The sequence below is a fragment of the Loa loa genome (genome assembly GCF_000183805.2).
Source record: "Loa loa unplaced genomic scaffold supercont3.175, whole genome shotgun sequence".
Lineage (NCBI taxonomy): Eukaryota > Metazoa > Nematoda > Chromadorea > Rhabditida > Onchocercidae > Loa > Loa loa.
Genome location: NW_018108355.1, coordinates 94,323 through 109,323, shown reverse-complemented (window position 1 = coordinate 109,323; position 15,001 = coordinate 94,323). Strand labels below are relative to the sequence as shown.

The following is a 15,001-nucleotide window of genomic DNA, read 5'->3' as shown; positions in this document are numbered from 1 at the left end:
CTGACCAGTAACTCGGACCATCCGCAAAAACCCAACCCAATTATCCACCAATGAATTTGTCGATATCAGCTTTTCGAGCGTGCAGAGCGTCTGCCAATAAACTTTTCAACTCGACGTAGTGACTGTATTTATTACCTGTTGCTGCTGCTGCCGATGGCTTTCGACCTGCATACTTGAGTAGTCTTCCTTGTCTAAAATTTCCGAAATTCATATGAATGGTCGATACAGCAGAGCTCCTGGGGAGAGTAAAATATTGGTATTTGTTAAGAAATGACTATTTCCGGAATTAGGCCGAGATGTAAAAATATTTGAGAAGTATTTGGTCGTTACTTCTCGTAAGTTCAGAAAAATTAACGAACTTTGCTACAAGTGTTCCAAGTCTTGGATGGACGAATCCCCATGCGCCCATATTTTTGTGTTCCTCTTGTGCCCAAATAAGTTCTGCTTTGCCATACTTAAGGCACTCCTCCTCGATTAAGTCGTATGGAAAGGGAGAGATTTGCTCAACACGACATATCGCTACCCGTGAATCTAGGTTTAGGTGGTTCCTTGCAGATACCAAGTCGTAGTAAACTTTACCTGAAACATACAAGATGACTGTATCACAGCAGTAAAGCCAGAAAGATCGAGTAATGGAAGTTCTCGAAAGAAAAAGAAAAAGTGAAGAGAAAACAATCAATAAAATTATACCGGTGCAGAAAACCAAGCGTTCCACCTTTTCTGGATTTTGACCAGCACTTCCGCTTTCTGGAATAACTCTGCAGAATTTCGTACCAGGCAGGAAATCTTCAATGGTAGAACGTGCTAATGGATGACGCAGAAGCGATTTGGGTGACATTATAATTAGTGGCTTTCTAAAAAAGTTCATGTAAGTCATTTCAGAATCTGCACCAGGAATAACGAATAACATTACAGTTCAAAGGACGATACCTGAAAGGTAACGCTACTTGTCGTCTCAAAAGATGACAAAAATTAGAAGGCGTTGTGCAATGTACGACAATCCAGTTTGTGTCATATAATTGCTGCGCTTCAAAAGTGGGTCCGAAGGCGGTATGCTGAAACCAAGATTATGAAAGACTATTCTGTTTATTTTTTTTCAACACCTCTCCTGCCAGAAACACTTTATGATATTTCTTATGCTGAAAGTATACCTCAACATCGATTCCGTCATCTTCATTACACATTTGCAAAAAGCGTTCCAAACGTGCACTACTATGTTCAGGACCCATTCCTTCGTATCCATGTGGCAGTGACATCACCAATCCCGATTGCCGAATCCACTTTGACTGACCTTTAAATAAACAGTAACGAAAAATATACATTAAAACAAAAACTATCGATTTGTAAGTCTAGTATTTCATACTTCAGAGGAAATAAATGGATGAAACCTGAAGACAAGAACTGATCAATAATACACTGAGCATTGTTTGCAAAATCCCCAAATTGTGCTTCCCATATAACTAACGAATTCGGATCCACCACTGAATAACCGAGTTCAAAACCGAGGATTGCAAATTCCGAAAGTGATGAGTTAGAAATACTATATTCAGCTTGCTGGAATGAACAGAGTCTTAGTTGGAAGCTAAAAGTTATAAAGTTCAAAATGGTTCAAGCAATCCTTTGATCTACATGAGCTACACTCGCCTGGTGCTGACGTTTAACCCAACAATTGTTAGTAACAGAAGTTTAATGCTAGCAACAAATTTTTTTTTTTTTTTTAGTCGCCGCAAAGTTAACCTAAGCAAAATGAAAGGAGCATAAGTCACAAGTGATAACTGCTTTTTAACGACGGAACCTTGAAGCTGTTTTCATATCAGCAATAACAATTACAAACAAAAAAACGGAAGCACTTTATCAGAGAGATTTTCCAGTGGATTATACGTTTTTGATCGATTTTCTGATCATGTAACACATGATGCCGGTGTGAAAATGTTCCCCTTTCCACATCTTGTCCTGACAAGCGCACATGAATACCTGAAATTTTCGAAAGATTAAAGTCAGTGACACAAATCTTGCAGTATTCCACCAGCAAAAAAAAAACCTTACGAGAAGGAGAGAACCAAAAGCAACAGCTTCTCCCATTGCCCAGTCAAAACTGTTGTCTTGAAACATTTGACGTCGTCCTTTCATTATTCTCTCCAGACCCCGATGAAGATTAAAATCTGCATTTTCGATAGATTGAAAATTTTTGTTAAAAAATGGTTTGGTTTTGAGAATAATATAAAGTCTTACTAAGCACGCAAGCACAATGCATGATTTCCCAACATAATGTCTCAGAAGCAGGAGATAGTATTTTTAATCAAGAACCGAAATCATGTAAGCCCTAATTTCGAAGCATCCTACCTCCCTTCCAACCTTTAATAAATACATTGAATGTAAGGACACTTACCTCGTCTGTCTGAAAGTTCCTATTTTTCAGAGTTGCAAAAACAAAGAAGGGACCTGCTGGAACAGATGAAAACTTCTCAACGATATGAGTAATCGTCTCTTTTGCAATACCAGTTGCTGGTATTTTGAGTGGGTCACGCTTTTTGAAGAAAGTATTCCATGGAGAATCAAGCCAATCCCTGTGACGAAGATACGTCATTTTTTGTGCCTCTTGGTAAGCACCTTCCAGTAAAGTATTGTATTTGGTTACTTCATCCTACAAAAATAAAGGTTTAAAACTACTGGTCTATACACCTTAAATGGAGTAACACACTATTTAACGACTAACGTTGTAAACTTCTCTCAGGATATCTACATACAGTAGCGTCCGACTTCCCGTTGCGCTGCACTGAATAACTATATGATTAAACAGATTGATTATGCGACAAGTATTACAAATCATACCTCTACATATTGCTCACTGGCAACATTTTCAGCTAGAATTTGCTTTTGGTAAATTGAAAGCACTGGTTTTGTCTTTCTAATGCGCTGATACATCAGTGGTTGGGTAAACATAGGCTCATCAAGTTCGTTATGTCCGTATCGTCGATAACATACCAGATCAATGATAACATCCTAAAATTGGAATACAGGAAATCTGCCCTGAGTATACAGTGAAAAAGTGCATGCTTATACACAGTTCAACCAACCTTTTTGAAAGTACGACGCCAATCAGCAGCTACATTACAGACATGCATCACTGCTTCTGGGTCATCACTATTCACGTGGAATATTGGACATCCAACAACACGCCCAATATCCGTACAATAGGGAGACGATCGAGAACATCGTGGATCGGTTGTAAAGCCAATCTAAATCACTAATCCTAAGACCTCATATGTGCATTCCAAAGTAATTTTTGGTGGTGAATTAAAGTTTTCGAATTTCCAAATACGGTTTTCGAAGAATTTTTACACTTTTACACGTGATTATTTAGAGGAAATATGGTAATTCGACAAAGTTCGAAGTGAATATAATACGTTGCTTACCTGGTTATTAACGACAAGATGGATAGTTCCATGAGTGGTATAAGCTTTTAAATCGTTAAGATTAAATGTTTCCATAACAACACCTTGTCCAGAAAATGCTGCATCACCATGCAATAAAATTGCCATCGTACGATCACCGTTTTCATCACCATTGTAAAATGACTCCGCTCGTACCTTTCCCAAAACTACGGGATTAACAGCTGTAAAAATGAAAATGAAAGCACCAATCAGTAAAAACATTTAAAGTGAAATCACTGGAATCTTCCCATAAAAGCTAATCAAAGACCAATTGATTTTTACATAATACATGCGCACGGGTAGACGCCAAGAATTGTAAAGATTACCTGATTTTCGGCCTTTTTTGTTGTTGAATCATTGACATTCTCAAACAGTAAGAGTATGTACCCATCAGATTTTTCGGAATAAAGTGGCCGGGTAAAATTACAACTCACTCTCGCTTCATTCCCTCCGAGGAAAGGTCATAAATTAACCTTCAAGATGAGATGGATTCGCAACAACAGCAATTTTAATTTTCCTTCCAGAAACTCGATTGAATCGCTCCAAGGAAATACCAAGATGGTATTTTACATCACCCGATCCTTCATCAGCCGGTTCCAGCGTAGAAAATTGGGAAAGAATTACTGGCAAAGGTTGGCGACAAACATTTGCTAACATATTCAATCGTCCTCTAAAAACTGTCTTCTTATGGATGAATTTACATATTTACATGAGAACATTTCTCCTTCTCGGAAATGATTCTAAAGTAGACATCTTAGTTTGATCAAAGTTCCAAAAACTGATACCGGTGAGGCATTCCAATCACAACAGAATCAACACCAGCCGCACTGGATACATCGATTACTTGTTTGGCAGCTGGTATTAGAACCTCGCAACCTTCAAGACCAAACCGCTTTTCGCTTGGCCACTATAATCTGATGCATTAATTTAGAAGATGGTTTTACAGCAGACATGCAGCATAAAGTCTCACTGAAACTACAGAGAAAGGACAAATGTTTCGAACAATAATTGATACCGATTGTCATTTCAGACTGGAAAAAACTAAAAAATGCCTTCAACGAACTGATTACATCCTTTAATTTTGGCGATTTCTCATCCCAACCATTAAATATTGACATTTACTTGGGTAAAATGGTGTGCTGTAGATAACGTATCGTTCTTATTCCTGCTCAAATATACAAGGTTCTGGTAAATCTGCGGACATGAATGCGCGTATAGCAATGAGTCTAAACGAAAATGATTCACAAAAGATGTCACTTGAGTACCTTTTTAGCCAGAAATTCTTCAAATTTTGTCGATCGAATTAATCGCTTGAATAATGTTTTTTTTTGCTCATGCGTAAGCTCTGATGCACAAGGCTCTTCGAATCTTTTACGAACCCATTCCAACTGCTCGAAATTAGTCAGATGCATGTATTCAATTCCAGTATGCGAACAGTAAATGGTCTGAAGCATACCAATTTAAACCATGGAGAAATACCAAATGTTTCAAACAACTGACGTTGGTTGCTTTTTTTAAACAGAAATTAAGAGTGGAAAATACCTTCAGACGACTGATTATATCCTTTAGTTTCAGTGACTTCTTATCCCCACCAATAAATGTTGACATTGGCAAAAGAAATTCTTTGTCCATATCAGCATCCGTGAGTCCATAAAATGCCGGATCTAATTCTGCAGGTGTAACATCAGTCAATCCCACATTATTGATTCCCAGTGGATCCAAATCAGCTATGTTGTGTCCACGAGTCTGAAATTGATAAAGTTTTTGAAAGAAGCAAACCGAAATGCAAAAATAATGAAGGTTACGTCTAAAATCACCTGGTAACTTCTAATTAATAGCTGAACTTTCAGATGTTCATTTAAAGTCTGCCCTGATCCAGTTAGTGTGCTTTCAAATTCTGGTGTAGGTGCTACGGCAGATGAAACAGAATAAGCGGCTAGTCCTTTCGGAGGCGCAGAATATGCTTGTCCAGGTGGCAAGCCTAAAATGAGTTAATATAAAACTAGTCACGACGATGCATAAAAAGAAAAATACTTCTATACTATATAGTCTGTAGGATAAGTACGCTTACTTCGCTCAACGTTCTGGAAATAAGCATTCCATGAAGAATGAACCGATGCTGGACTTTGTCGCCATGCTTCATACATCTGTTCGATATAAACCGTTGAAGTACCGTTCATAAATGGCTCCTCCTGCACATAGAACTAATCGGTTCGTGTTTTTTATAACTCATATATAGTATCAATTTTTCTAATGATCTCACAAGTCTCTCACTTGTCACAATAGGTTTATAATACTTTTACTTAACTGAGTGCTATGAATAAAATCACCCGGTGCACTGGGATCACACTTAGATAAATCCAAAAAGTACATCATTCGTCATTAAACAATAATTCAGATCGTTCAGTGAACCTTTTAATGAAGCAGTCAAAAAAGATATACAAATTACTAGCAGTGCAGAAAAGGAAATTCTTAAATCAAAAATTAACTGTCAAAGAGGATACTTACTTTGACAGATGAAGCAGTCAATTTGTGACGTAGTCCAAAAATGCACCGTTTTCCCATTAGGTTGCTCCTAGATAGTGTAAAACGGGAGCATTTCAAACGTCCTAATAACTTAAGTGATGTCCTGCTTTCCAAAAAACTTATTCGTCTCATCATTGTTTCTTTATTCTAACACCACCAGCTCGACCGCCTCGCCACAGTGATTACGACAAATGAAAAGAAAAGAAAAAACAGCTTCGTTTTATACCATCTGTGAAAATCGGAACAAAAAAAAGTAACTGCACTATACGTCGCAATAGCATGCTTCGCAGGTGGTCAGATCATGTGACTTAATATTTTCGAACTGACAACACAATGACTGTTTTTGAGGGAAGCCAAAAAAAGTATCGCATTGCTAGTAAACTACATGTCTTAAAATCAACTCAAGATGAACCATGTATATATATATTTATATATAAACATATACCAAAAAAGAACTTGTCAAAGGGAGAGGGAACTCTCATTAAATTACAGTAATCGCGACCAAAAGTTGTTTCCTGCTTAGAAGAAAATTTAGAAACTACAGATTAATGGATACAGTTAGGAGGTAATTTCTTCGTCTTCGCAGAACATATCTAAATCAGCACATTCTTCTGCATGTCGAAAGCTATTCCTGAATATATGGGGAAGAAAACGTGAATTCGCAGGTGGGTCAGTAAAAAAAACGTAAAAAGAACGTGCTTGTTTAATAGCCACGAAATGGCATTATTTTACACTTGAAAATACAACAGTCTATCAATGATAGGTGAAAATAAAGAATACTAATAATGTATATAAAGAGTCTTGCTGAACAATCTAAAAAACACCGTTTTCCAGCATCAGTTAAAACCGGGAAAGTAACAAAACATACTACTTTAAGCAATTCCAGGCAAATATATGGCTTTGCAAACATCTATGTCAGATCTATTCATCATATTGTTTGGTAGTGACTAAACAACATTTCGAGATATACGAAATTAGACTTACGAAAGCGCTGATGTAGAAAACCAAATCGAGACAAAACGCTAAAATGCATGCTTTATGTCATGAATATCGATCGGCTATAACCAATTGATCATAATCGATAATCATAATATAGAGCATGCAAAGCAAAATCTTCCGGATGTAACCAACTGGAAGAGAACTATCACGCGTTCGTCATGACAATACAACCAAATAATACGTCCTATTACACACGTAAACACTCCAAACCCACGTTACCATATGAAAACCAGGCCGTTCCTCAGAGCTCACCGGCCGCGGCCGCACGGCCGCACTTCTGATGTTATCATTTGTACGTTTTGTTTTTTTCTCCTGCTGGAAGTGGTGTGGTACGTCAGGTGGTGTTTCTGCCTGTTGTTTAGCTTTTGCTGAACTTTGGCGGAGATATTATCTTGCCTGCTTGCACCTCAGCTCTTCGTCATCGATGCGAGATTTTTTGACATCGAGTAGTTGCTGTATTCGTAAACTGTTAAAATGCATCTTCAAAATGTGTATAAAAAAGGAAACATAAGGCGTTACTTTCTCTTTAAACCGATTTTATCACTGATCAATGGATTGAGCCGAATGGTTTGATGGTTGGTTCATTTATTTTTTTTCCATTTATTCTCTATTGCGATCGTTATTAGATATGTTGTTATACCACTATTTGGAAGTTCCATTTGAGAAACATATTGCATTTAAGGAACACATTACACCGATTATTAGTAATTAACTGAATAGGCTAGCAATGGTACATCGATCAGCAATCTGTTCATTTTGTTGTTTTAGCACAGTAGAGCTGTTAGTGATACTGAGAAAATATCAATCAGTTTTAAATTCCGATTGATTGAGAAATAGTTTAGGATTTCATCTTTTGTTAATTGTTAATTGTGAATTAAACAGAATGGCTCTGCTTTTTACAACAAGTATGATTTTGTTCTGTTTTATATTTTGTTTCCCGTATGATTTTGTTCTGATGAGCGAAAGCGTGTTCATTTTTTTAAATTTTCTGCTAAGATATCACGGGAGTCTTTAAGTATTTGAACATCGGCCAGCATATAAATCATGAGAAGCAGTTATTTTATCACCATTTCATTTTTCTTAATTTATGATTATTTTGTGGTACATAGGTATCCAGTGAGGCCTTATCCGAATGGATTTTTATTTAGCTAGGCAGAACGTCAGAATGGAAACGTGGCTCTATGAATGTTATCATTAAAGAGATATTTTCGAGTTATTCATAAGTTCGAACATGACTGTAAATTTTATCCAGTTTTCGTTTCGCATAGTTTTTGCGAAACATTTAATTGTATTCCGTGTATGTGTTCATGTGGCGCGTAATATGTGTATATGCGTATGTGTATTTTTATTTACATTTGTGTTTTTATACATATATGTGTATGCGTATATATACATTATATATATGAATACAGAAATATATATTTTCAAGTTGAGGATCATTCACTGGCATATATCAGTATAATGAGCTATAAATTATCAGTGTTGCTTGGGTTTTCTGTGCACGTGTATCATTCGAAATTCTTGTCGTTCTTTTTCTTTGCACCTTTGCATTTTTATATATCATCCATCTGCTCTCCACTTTTTATGCTTGTCATTCTGCTTAGTCATTTCATTCTACGTTCACGTTTTTCTCCATGACTCAGTAGTTTCATGAAGTATATTTTTTCAAGTTTGATCGATTAAGCCCGGAACCTGTTCACTATTGCATTAATATTTCCACTGATCAATATAACATCATTTTGCTTTCCGTGTTTTCTTGAAAAAAAAAAAGTGCATATCGTTGTAGTGTTCTTTCAGCATCTCAAAAAAAGTGCATATCGTTGTAATGTTCTTTCAATAACTGATAGTATGAATTGTTGAATTACAATAGCGTTGTTGCAGCGATTGCGCGAGTAAACTATGACGACACCATCGCGGAGACGTCTAATGCGGGATTTCAAGAAGCTGCAAGTATGTCTTTTATTTATCCGTATTACTTCTGCTAATCTGACTTGATAATGTCTAAATTTTCCGTAAATGACTTTTTTTTTTTTTTTTTAAGGTAGGATCCACCTGCTGGTGTCAGTGGTGCTCCAACGGAGGATAATATTTTAATGTGGGAGGCGATTATTTTTGGTCCGCAGGATACACCATTTGAGGATGGAACATTCAAGTTGACCCTTGAATTCACCGAGGAGTATCCTAACAAACCTCCTACGGTGAAATTTGTCTCGAAAATGTTCCACCCAAATGTTTATGCTGATGGTAGCATCTGCCTCGATATTTTACAGGTATTCCTTACATAGCTTTTATAGACTGGGATGAGGGTTGTGAGGAGGAAAAGGTAAATGGTGTGGAGAAAAGGACTCAGCTAATGACGAGATACTGAATTTTGGTGAATAAAGAATAGAAATTCTCCTCTGTCTTGTTTTATTTACATCGTATCATTTTTGACAATCTATATATCATATGGTTGCAGTGTTCTGCTATGCTTCCTTTTGCAGAATAGATGGTCTCCAACTTACGATGTTGCCGCTATCCTTACTTCCATCCAATCGCTGTTAGATGAACCAAATCCAAATAGTCCTGCTAATTCACTTGCTGCTCAGCTTTATCAAGAAAACAGGCGGGAGTACGAGAAAAGAGTGCAACAAATTGTTGAACAGGTTCTGTTATTTTTTTTTTTAAGGTTAAGGAATTATTTTTTATAGCTCTAGTTTAACAAATTTCGCATATATCTATCGCATTTTTTGATTGCAGTTAATTGCGAGAAGTATTCGTCTGAGGATATTGCTGAATTTGAATTTAGCCCATCAGGACGATATAATAATTGCTTATGTTGATAATTTGAACTGTTCAGTCATGGCTTAATTTTGGTGAAAATGAGGGAGAAATGGAGGCGAAAGAGGAGAGCGATGAGGAAATGGATCATGATCACGATGACCCACAAATGCCTTCTGCTTCTGGCGCAACACGATCAAACAGTGGTGGTGCCTCGTCCTCTGCTTAATATTTCTCCATTTTCTTAAAATTATGGTGTCGTTTTGGATGCCTGAATTTAGCGCAGTCTGCTCTTTTCGTGGTTTACATTTGCTAGCGGTTTATTGCTTCCAACTTGGTTTTTTGTACATTGATTCATTTGGGTATAGACATTAGTACTCCATACTTCAAGCAGTGCATGTAGAGCTTTCACCTACATATAGCAAGTTCAGAAGATGACGATGTACATCACACGCTTTGTGCAATTGTGGTTTACATCCACTATTTCCGATTCTCTAAAGATACATGCGGTCACTTTTTTGAAAGGAATTTGTCATACTCTCCGTTTATCAAGTGGTATATTATATTTAGAGAATTTGCAGTTTCTGCATGTAAATTGGGTCATTTGTGTAAATTGAAAAAAATACTCGGGTTGATTCCAAGAGACCGTCACAGTGCTTCGATTGTTCGATTCTTGTTTCCTTTATACCCAAAAATTTGAAAAGATTGTAATTGAACGTGTATCTCAGCATACATTACGAGTGATATACAATTTTTATGAAATCGTTAGAACCAATATATATGTCTCTAAGAGATCAGCAACAGAAATGTATATGAGGTTTGCTTTATTGTTCTTTTTTTTTCTTGATTTGAATCGATGTGTTTTTCTTTTTTTATTCGTTTATTTACTTGAGTATCGCAACACAATTGTGAACCATTACATATTTGCTACATTTATAGTTTGTGATTTTGAGAAATTTCCGCAGAATAATTACTAGCACTGTATTGAATACTCTGTCGCCATCAATTCACTTTCTAAAAGTTTACCCAAATACGGCGGTGGAATTTGTCAAATTAGTTGAGAAAATATATGATAGTAAAATTACGAGACAAATTCAGAAGACCAGTCATAAGTTTATATAAGTTATGTGTATTTTTCATATGCTTGTAATTTTGATATTCGTGCATTTGTGTCCTATGTATCGAAATGTTAAATATATCGTGTTTTTTCCTTTAATATTATTCATAACGGAGATATCTATCTGGGAGGTGAGGATATGTGAGATTGGTCGGTTTTTATCGATTAAATATTCTTCGGTAGTGCGTATCATACGCTGATGAAACAGATCCGAAAAAGTGGAGGAAATCTGTGGTGTAACGCCTTATATGAACAAAAACGAAGTGTTGCTTTGCTGTGCAACATCAGTTCAGATGGATGCAGATAACTAAAAATATGAAGGACTGGATGGTATGGGGAAGTTGGTAGTTTTGCGATCAGGATAAGGAAGCTTGATTTAGAGCTTCGGAGAGAAATGTTTTTATGCATGGTTTCCGTTCGTCTTGCTGCACACTTGGAGATTGACACGGGTAGCTTTGAAGAATCACGAGTCTTCGAAATTTGTTTGAGGCTATTCGTTATTTCGTGAAGTACTTCATTTCGGCACAGATATCAAGACATGGCTTCAGTTTCATTAACTGCTATTTATACCGTCAGCTTTATATATACTGCACGTTCCAAATCTTAAAATGTTCGAACAACTGGTTTTATTCATCAGTAATGTCACGTTTGGTTGAGTTTAAAATTTTTTATAATTGGCAAATTTCCACATTGTCGAAACACATTTCAGGAATTGGTAATATGGATCGGTCAAATAATTTCCGTACCAACTTTGTTGGCCGCATGGTTGGAGACAAAGCGGAATGCAGTCGATTCCAGATTGAAGAACAAATCCTACGCGAAGATTCTGACGTTGACCTGACAAAGTTAGCACAGTTCGCCTTCAAACATTATGTGCCCAAAATTCACCGTGTACCAATTTGGAAATTGTTGCTGAGTTCGTATTTGTTTGAAACTTTTTTGCTAAAAATTTTGTTGACTTCAAACTTCTCTGTTTTATTTACTTGCACAAAATATTGGTGATTATTTCAGTTTAGTACCATTTTTTATATATTTTTTTAATTCTACCTCCCACAAAGCTCGGCTTACAGCAGCAATTAGGGGGAATATACACAACAGAATGTGTGATGATTGGTACGCTACCTGTTTCTCGATATCCGTCTAAAAACGTTTGTTTTCCATGTGTAATCACAGCAGTATCATTGGCAGATACTTTACTTAAAATACTAATGCATACCGTTGATCTCGATGAACATTTGAAATCGAGTGCCCCAAATGACATATCTTTTGAAGTCAATAAATTATCTCTAAAATTTGTTTAGGAGTGTCGTCAACTGCACCGGAAGTGAGAAAAGACATCACGGAACATCGAATGCAAGAAGTTAGCTCAAATTTCTCCATTTTGGTTTCAAGTATCATCTTCTGCCTACTGACTGAAATTGTCGGATCATTTCGCAATACTTATTAATTTACAACTATTAGGATCTTCTTAGTTCTAATTAATTTCGAGGTAATTATGGGTTATTTATCGGATCTTCTCTCTCTTTCTGGTTAATAAAATTACTATCGTTGCACTGGGAAGTCTTTTTTTCGGTTTTTCTTCCCTTACATTTCAGTGCTTTTCATATGGTTTTATTCAAGTGATAGTTTATCTAAGATGAATGCGTCTAATGGAAATTGTTTTCCAACTTTTTTTTTTTTTTGAAACGATAAAATTACAACGATGTAGATTTGTGTTTTTCTTTAATTAATTCAAATGCCCTCTTATTGGATTTTCAGAATAGTATATCTTTTTATTCCCTTCCTGCAGGAACCAAAAAATCGGATTGGCTTTTGTCATACTCCTTAGTTTAGTAATTTTCTGGAATGCAGTTTTCTGTTCATTAATCATTTTGAATCTTGCTATTTTAGGCAGAAGTCTTATTGTCATCACTTCGCACGATGAGATTAAATACTGAAAGGTCAGATAATGGTAAAGAATTGGATGTGGAGTATCATCCAACAGCTGTTGATATTGTGCGAATGATTCAACTCGGAAATGAGACTACCATAACGCACAGCAGTCACCATGCCATGGAAATGGATTTTCAGGCACAGTTAGCGGTGAATCTTTTTGAATTGAAATTATAATTGCCTTTGATTCGAAGATGATATTTTCTTACTGAAAACTATTTCTTATTTTGTTGATTTTTTTCTTCACTTCTTTGCTTAAAAAGTTTATAATAAAGTCCGGACTTGTTCATATTGTTCCTAGAAGAAATTATAAATAAAAACTTAATTATAGATAGCCAAACAAATGTCAATGATTTGTGAATCAAATTGGGTCGACATTTACTGGCTGACAAAGGTCTTCGACGAATTGTTATCTCATATATTTACTCAAAAAATCCTCACAGAGGTTAGTTAATTTTGCTTTTAAGCGGCTGCTGAAATTATAAAATCGCGGTCTTATTGCTATATCGATTTGTCTACTCTCCTGCACTACTGACAATGTAATATTACATAGGCGCGCTTAGTTTTTAACTTTGAATGATATAACGAACACAAAAATGACATAAGCCATTCCGACAGGGGTATCAGCTGGTTAACTTTAGCATCGAGCCATGAATGAAACTTATTTACCTCTTACTAAAAGAAATCAGTGGTGTGACTAAGGAACATTAATCACTTAAAAAAAATTAAATTATTCAGGTTGTCGATAACCTAAAAAACCAACTTGTCAAGGCTTATGCAGAAATGGGGAATGTTGATGAACACATTTGGGAAAATATGCCAATGAATTTTTGGATACGATGTGGTGGAGCAGTTGTGTTTGATCATGAACCCTTGTTAAAGTACATTATGTTAAAAAATGTTAAATGTTTTTAGTGATGTTTGTGACTTATAACTATGCAATTGAATTATTGGTAACTTTTTCAGTTTATGGGATAAAGTATGCAGTTCTGCTGATTGTGGCGTAATCAAATTATTATCTACAGTGATCTACAATTATCTTATTGAACTGAAACCGTATCTGCCAAAACTGCAGGTGATAATATTGTTTGTTTCGAATTTAATCAGTTTGTAACATTGAATCACTTGAGGGATTTATATAAATTTCTTGTAATGTTAATTGATCCGATAAATATACTCTGTTTTTACTTTAAATACAAGGAAAGGAAACGTTCTAGTACTTTAGCACTTTGAATGTCCAAAGCAATGATACTGAGCTACATCTCAGTTGTATTCATCAGACAATAATACTTGAAACTGATAATGGATTCACTGACTTAAGAGAAAGGGAAACTTTAATTTTAAGCAAGTATTGGTGACAGAATCGTACAACTAGTCATTTTGTCCCTTGAATTTACCAGTATTTTTTTCCAAAAGGTTTCACTTCGAAAAAGGTATTCTAAATTACTTTAATGGTATTAGTGCTGCATTTCAGATCAATGATTTTGCGTTAGGCAAAGGGATCTTGTCAGTCAAGACTCAAAATGCTATCATCAAAACTTCCATTGATAGTGTACTTCAGTCAGGAAGATTTTGTTCCAAAAAATATGAAATATGATAGGATGGTTCAAACAATAAGACATTGGAAATGAAAAAAAAAAAAAAACTATTTACCTCCCCCTTAATTATTATACTGTTTAATGAATTATATGATGTACTTTTTTGTGGCATAAAAAGTCCTTCCAATGATTTTCAAATTTTGTTTATTCCATTCTCGTGTTTTTCAGATTTTGTTTATTCCATTCTCGTTTGATACATGATAAAAGTAGTCCATTTTTGAGGATGTTAAAATTCCCGAAGATTGTTATCACTATGTAATTTCTGATATCCCTCCGGAATCCCAGATTTAAGCATTTGAAATGAATTCTGAATTGTTTGAAATTATATAAAGGTTCAAGAATTGCTGCCGCTTGTGAATCCCCATTCTAAAGTCTAACATTAAATAAAATAGAACAATTTAACGAGATCTCCGACACGAAGAAATGCGAATTGGCAGAAATTTAATTAATTGGTGAATTAAATTATTTTTATAATTTACTGAAATCTTAATCGATCCACTTGTGAAGGCAAGCTCTTCGATTTTCGTTCAAAATTACTGTAAATTTTACAAAGCAAATATCGCTAATCATTCGATGACATTATTTTGTGTAATTTTAAGTGTTTAATTCCTCACTGAGATTGAATTCTTTAGAGC

At 35.6% G+C, this 15,001-nt stretch overlaps 4 protein-coding genes across 4 annotated transcripts; 2 read left to right on the top strand and 2 right to left on the bottom strand.

Annotated features, from left to right (window-relative positions):
• Positions 1–40: 40 nt before the first annotated feature.
• On the bottom strand, positions 41–5,999 carry LOAG_02520 (oxoglutarate dehydrogenase; the record flags this gene model as incomplete). The annotated part of the gene is made up of 19 exons (XM_020446027.1): positions 41–191; positions 360–579; positions 691–854; positions 931–1,055; positions 1,152–1,291; positions 1,389–1,554; positions 1,882–1,974; positions 2,047–2,162; positions 2,443–2,644; positions 2,833–3,003; positions 3,078–3,239; positions 3,417–3,616; positions 3,908–4,104; positions 4,220–4,341; positions 4,700–4,879; positions 4,977–5,180; positions 5,252–5,415; positions 5,506–5,626; positions 5,943–5,999. The coding sequence occupies 19 exons, from the start codon at positions 5,997–5,999 to the stop codon at positions 41–43; spliced, it is 2,955 nt and encodes a 984-aa protein (XP_020303579.1).
• A 519-nt stretch (positions 6,000–6,518) lies between these two features.
• LOAG_02519 (hypothetical protein) lies at positions 6,519–7,439 on the bottom strand (the record flags this gene model as incomplete). The annotated part of the gene is made up of 3 exons (XM_003138056.1): positions 6,519–6,591; positions 7,174–7,332; positions 7,366–7,439. 3 exons carry the CDS (start codon positions 7,437–7,439, stop codon positions 6,519–6,521), a joined length of 306 nt encoding a protein of 101 aa, XP_003138104.1.
• A 1,419-nt stretch (positions 7,440–8,858) lies between these two features.
• On the top strand, positions 8,859–9,948 carry LOAG_02518 (ubiquitin-conjugating enzyme E2 1; the record flags this gene model as incomplete). The annotated part of the gene is made up of 4 exons (XM_003138055.1): positions 8,859–8,909; positions 9,005–9,229; positions 9,443–9,604; positions 9,799–9,948. The coding sequence occupies 4 exons, from the start codon at positions 8,859–8,861 to the stop codon at positions 9,946–9,948; spliced, it is 588 nt and encodes a 195-aa protein (XP_003138103.1).
• Positions 9,949–11,535: 1,587 nt separating this feature from the next.
• LOAG_02517 (hypothetical protein) lies at positions 11,536–14,517 on the top strand. Its single transcript, XM_003138054.2, has 7 exons — positions 11,536–11,752; positions 12,138–12,196; positions 12,727–12,918; positions 13,100–13,213; positions 13,507–13,649; positions 13,735–13,843; positions 14,243–14,517. The coding sequence occupies exons 1-7, from the start codon at positions 11,557–11,559 to the stop codon at positions 14,363–14,365; spliced, it is 936 nt and encodes a 311-aa protein (XP_003138102.1). The 5' UTR covers positions 11,536–11,556; the 3' UTR covers positions 14,366–14,517.
• Positions 14,518–15,001: the final 484 nt, after the last annotated feature.